Below are 6,000 nucleotides of genomic sequence, written 5' to 3'. Positions count from 1 at the left end.
TCAGCAGGAGAGAGATATTTGACCAGTGTGTGAAGCTTTTAGCCTAATCCTACTAGGCATGTCATAATTGTATGCACTGAACTTAAGCCTGAAGGAACACCGACTCAGCGCTTCAGAATTAGACCTACAATAAATGTGTCCACTATATTGCAGTATAATTCTGACACTAGCCAGTCATTCACAATATTAAACAAAATGCTTCACGTCCATTGATAGAATCTGCAGAAAAATGTCAAATTGTTGCCTTGGAGTGGGCTGGAGGGAGGGGTGGCCAATACATTGTTTATGGGTGATTTTAAAAGCTTGGATCAGTGAATTCAGAACCACAGTTTGAAAGATCTTGAGATTCTGTGCAAGTTAAAACTAAATATGTAGGGATACGGAAACCCGAGGCATTTACATTTGACTAGGTAAAAAGGGTGTAAAAATCACACCAGGTAAAAAGCATTTTTACATGCGTGTAAGAAACCATGTGCTGTGTATGCTAAGGCAGACCATATACAGCTTCCATTAAAGAACTGGTACTGCAATTATTAACAGAGGTTTTGTTTTTATTAGGCTTTCTTTCATCTTTCATTAATTGCTTACAATTAGGCTAGCTTAGGCTAGCTGCATCAGGGGTGTTGATTTTTCATTGTCTGTAAAGTATGTTAGAAGACTGGGGCTAGCAAATCTGCTGCATTTCAAATTATTGCCCTTCTCATGAGCACGTTCAATATGCTGAAATTATTTTTCTTTCATTAAAATTTGAGATGGATCTGGGCTTTGGTTTAGATTTTGAGCGAAATTTCTTCATGATCTGGGCAAGTTTAGGATCCTATGTTCTTGGGATCTGTATCTTAGAACTTTTGTGCCCTCTGATTTCTCCTTTGGGACTTGTTCAGTGTTTGTAGTATCTTGCCTCCTATTTCTGTTGCTATTACTAAGTTTCTTCAAAGTCAAAGAGATGTATTTTTCTGCTGCCCAAGACCGATCATCCAGTATTGTCACCATCTGTGCATCCTTTCTTTCTCAGAGCAGATTTAGGTGACACAGGGTGCATCTACACGTTCATGAATGTGCTTTTGGTAATGCTCGTTAGATTTAGTACCTCCATTGTGAGGTACTAGAAAAAGGTGCATTGACCTATTTTAATGTGCATTAGCAAAAGAGCATATTTTTGTGATGTTTTTATGTGCATTAAAATAGGCTACTATGCATTAAAGCACACATGTAGACGTGTCCACAGTGGTAAATATCTCTACTAGTACTGTAAACATTGCTAACTTTTGTAGAGCTGTATAGTCCTAGAACAGCGGTGAGGGGATTTCAGCTACTTTCAGGCACTGACAGAAGTTTGAAAAGGAACATTGCTTTAGTAAAAAATTCATTAGTGAAGTGGGCTGATGAATGGGGGAGGGGCAGCTGCATTTGGATTGTGTTTGATGTTGGGAAGCTACAGTATGTGTCAAATGCCATTTCTTCAGCAATGAAAAGAACAAAGTTATGTACACAGAACACCCCACAGGTGTGTAGCTGTGTACAGGCACGTACCAGGCCATTTTTCATTAGCACACTACCACTTTCACATTTTTCTGTGGCAGAAACAAATATCACAGGGAGGCCCCTATTGAGCAAGAAACAGGCAGCATAGTCAAATGTAAGGTACACAGCCTTGAGGCTTATTTTTTTTGTTAATAAATATCATCACTTTGAGGTTTTGCTAGGTAACTTTTTCAGCTTCCTTTTTTGCTGTGAGTTTATGACTAGGTTTTCTTTATTATCTTGTCCCAACTTATTCAAATGTTATTCCACCACACATACTACTAAATTTCCAAACCATACAACCTAGTTAGCAGTGTGTTGAAAACACAAGAGGGTTGTATGGTCTTCTAATTAAAGGAACTGCAATGCTTTTGGTTCTCTTCATTTAAAACACACAGAAGTAAGAAAAGTCCTTTCTGTTCTATATTAGGGCATATATTTCTAGTCCTTATTCATTTTAAGTTAACAATCTCATTAACATTTCCCAACCCTCACATTTTCCCTGACAGCTGCAGTATGCTATCCTTGTATACATTTGGGTAATAATAATAAAATCAGATTTTCGTTGCAATCAATATTGGGTGTCTTTACTATATCATCGCAAACTTAGAAAGGTGCAAATTTAAAATATGCCACCATAATGGGTATCTTGCATCTCATTCTTGGCTGATTTTCTTTATTAAAGCTTCTGCCTATTTGTATTCTTATAGGACTGGACGCAAGATGAAGCAGTCCTAGAGGAGCTGACTCAAAAAGTAGCTCAGGAACACAGAGCTCATTGGTAAGCTCCAAAACATTAAGGTACAGACCTTTTTTTCCTGCTTACCCACCAGTGGTAAGGTAGCCTAGGTGCATAAAAGTCTTCTGCTGTTTTCACTCAGGTTCTTACTGAGTTTGTTACAAAAAGGTTAATCTGACTTTCACACAGTTTGCAAATGTAAGTGACCCTGGAGCACACACTGCATATATTTAAAATGCATGCAGCGGAAGAGCCTGTCGTTTATTTCAGTATGATGCAAATGAAAGCAGTTCCAGTGGATGCTTATCAGGCTGACTTTGAGTCTCTTTTCTACAGAAAAGATCTATCAGGATCCAAAGGTTCTGAATTATACCTGTGCAAATTAGACTATGCCCCAAGACAAATATCCTTTCTGCATAAGCAAGCTTGAACACTTGGTAACAGTAGTGTCACCTTGGGAGGTCAGTGAAAATGCTGTACTTTGTGGAGAGCACTACACTTCTGTGTGTGCTAATGCCTATTTCTATATCTGGAAATTACTTGAAATATTAACTTGGAAATCTGCAGCTAAACCCTTTGGACACCTCCCCCCACCCCCTCCCCCGGTTGTATATATAAACAGGGCAAACTGCATCCTGCTTTCTAGTAAACTAATTCCACCACAGTGGGTGGAGCTCCCCTGTACATCCCCCATAACTTACTCTTACGCTTTCCTACCTGTAAATCCTGGCAGAGAGGAATGAAAATATGTTCTTAGAGTTGAGACCAGATGGAGAATCCTAGACCTGTGACTGGAGTATGCACACACAGACACACACCTATGCACACACTTCTCTCTCTTCTGTGTCCAGCATCAGCATTAGATTGGGCAGACGATCTGTCCCAATATTTCAAAAGTCTATTACATTTCAGTGCCTCCATTTTTGAGTGACCAATACCAGTATTTGTGGCCTTGTTTTTCTAAGTGCCCTTAACTTCAGCTAACTTTCATAGCTCATTGAAAATATAAAGCATCCCAATTTAGTGGGTTGCTTTAAGTATTGCCAATGCTCAGAAGAAAGATGCCTTGGACATCTGTCAGAGGTATAGGTATGATCAATCTGGAATCAATGTAAGGATCTACACTTTTAAGTTTGCTCCTGTGTTCCATGGCTATTAGGTGACATGTCTGCTGTGAGACCTTCCAGTGCTACCTACAGTAACAGAACGCAAAACTCAAAACAGAGGTTAACAAGGAGAGCAAATTATGATGTTACCCTTAGTGTATTACATGCTCAGTATGATGGCTTACAGGCCAGCAAAGATTTGGGACCACTAACCTATACCCATTTGTCAGTCATATCAACTTCTGACCTGGTGGCTGGTTACTGAATAGCAACCTTTTCCAGCATCCTCAGCATACTGAATGCCTTCTCCAGCATCCTCCCCATTCTCCCAGAGTGAGGCATAGTCCTTCCTCATTTTTTTTATTAGAAGTCTTTCATGATTCCTGACAGTGGGCTTATCTACACATGCATTAATGTGCCATTACTACTGCACAATACGTTTAGTACCTCTAATATGAGGCACTAACTAAATGCACAGTAGTGGGCACTATTGTGTAGTAGGGCTGCGTGAAATTTTGCTGGCAGTTTTGTTTCAACACTGTTTTGACTCATTTCGAGCTTGAAACAGCAAAATCAAAACGAAACAGAGAGCTTCAAAACAGCCTCGAAACGAAACGAAGCAAGTCGAAACGTTTTGAAAATTTCGAAACATTTCAAGTTTCAAAACTCAAGCTGGGCTTGCCTGCAGGGAAACAGAAACTAAAATAAAGAGAAGGGGTGGGGAGGAAGGAGTGCTCTCATTATCGACTGTGTAGCTGGCCAGTGACTGTCATCCTTCCCTGAGGTCCCGTCCAATCCCAGTGCTCTGGGGGAGAGATGGAAAAACTGCATAAAAGGCAGCATTGTTTGAACTGCCCTGCTTTCTGTCTTGGTGTCAGCTGAGTGAGGGTGCACTTTAACACTCGCACAGTGTCACCCACACATGTCACGAGTTTTGCCTGTCAGCAGCTAGGGGTGCAGGACCCCAGAACCCAGACTCCCCCTGCACCTATCTCCTTGACAGTTGTCAGAGGTGCAGGGCCCCAGAACCTAGAAGCCCCTGCACCTATTTGCTTGAAACTTGTCAGGCTTTGTGGCCTCAGCAGGGGCTAGCATGCCTGCAGTTTTGACCCCACTGTGGCTTAACGCATACCAGTGACATGAGTTTTTTGCTTTCAAGACTTTGAGGTGCAGTTTCCCTGACACCCTGCACCTATCTCCTTGGATCTTGGCAGGCTTTATGCCCTCAGAAAGGGCTACCCTTCCTGCAAGTTTCATCCACATCAGGCCAGAAATGACAAAGTTATAGGCTGTTTCAAGCTTCCCCATTATAGCCTATGGGTGAAACATCAAAACAGCAAAACTGTTTCAACTGAATGAAACGGAACAGCAGTTTCAAACTGAAACAAAATTTGAAATGAAACGCTGTTCTGTTGAAACATCGAAACACAAGTCAAAACAGAATGGTGCTGTTTCGCACAGCCCTGTTGTGTGGTAGCAATGGCACACATTCTTTTCATAACGCTTCATGCGCAATAAACTAATTCTGCTGCTCATTATTAGCACAATAGCACGGTTTTTGCTGTGACCTGCTAATGCACAGTAGAATTAGTCTACTGTGCATTGTCTTGTGTAGATGCACCCAGCTTGAGGAAATGTATTTCTCACATTAGACTAGGGTTGCCTCAACCCAGAGAGGAGTCATGAAACATCAGGAATGAAATAAGGAAATGGTGGAAATCATTATTACTTTCTAGAATGAGGAAAATCTTTCTGTCCCCTCATATACATTTTCTTTGCTCTTACTTTAATAGTGAATGTAAAGGAGTCATCAAAACTTTTGGCATTGACTGATGGGTCCCCAATCTGAAAAGCTTGAGAATTGCACTTTTTAAATACTTAAGTGCCTCTCTGTCACATTGGTTATCCAGTTGCTTCTCTCTAGATTGACTGTGCTGTCTGCCTCCTACTAGGGGCAGGATAGATAATGCACTACATTATCATCATGTTGACCAGTGATGATCTGTTGATTTTTACTAGATGTTTTTGTCAACATCTCAGAGGTATCTTCTGCAGAGGATTGTGGATTTGACATTTTCTGGTTGCCTTCTTAATTTGATTTGTAATGCTGAACAATTTTTTGCCATTTCTGTGTTTTAATTGTAGTGGCATACCAGCAGCAGATGCTGAACTTATGTACATCAAGGAGGTGGAACGTCTTGATGGCTTTGGACTGGAAAGTTTCCCTGTGAAGGTATAGTGTTGTTATTTATATAGCTTTCCTCCCCTCCCCCCCCAATTTCGGTAACAGAGAGCTCTCTAAGATGTATATACCTCACATAAATAAAAATAACACGTATTGATCCAAGAGAAAAAGGAACCCTGTAGTATCCCAGAAGATTCAGAATGGAAGTAGTTTGTAGTGGTTAGAATGGGTGTTCCTGGGTTAGAACATCCTACATTTGTTTACTGCCCAGCCCCTTCACTACTCTCTTACCCATGTTCAAAACGAATCTGAAACAGTGATAAATAAAAAAGGTAGCACTTCTCATCCATTTTACACCAAGGGACGTTATTACATCAGGTGCAAGGCAATCAAAATTCTAGCAACCCAATTATATCCCAGCATTGCCATTGACTTGGTGGGTAGGT

General features: G+C 40.7%; 1 protein-coding gene across 3 annotated transcripts in view; it reads left to right on the top strand.

The window, feature by feature from the left end:
- PTPN14 (protein tyrosine phosphatase, non-receptor type 14) overlaps positions 1 to 6,000 on the top strand; it is a 92,783-nt gene that overhangs the window by 48,796 nt on the left and 37,987 nt on the right. For all 3 annotated transcript variants that reach the window (XM_006036221.3, XM_025192474.1, XM_025192473.1), the window contains exons 5-6: positions 2,235 to 2,305; positions 5,515 to 5,602. In XM_006036221.3, coding sequence (XP_006036283.1) covers positions 2,235 to 2,305; positions 5,515 to 5,602 — 159 coding nt within the window. The remainder of the gene's footprint in view (positions 1 to 2,234; positions 2,306 to 5,514; positions 5,603 to 6,000) is intronic.

This window comes from Alligator sinensis, unplaced genomic scaffold (assembly GCF_000455745.1).
Source record: "Alligator sinensis unplaced genomic scaffold, ASM45574v1 scaffold503_1, whole genome shotgun sequence".
Lineage (NCBI taxonomy): Eukaryota > Metazoa > Chordata > Crocodylia > Alligatoridae > Alligator > Alligator sinensis.
This window is presented reverse-complemented; position numbering and strand designations above follow the sequence as displayed.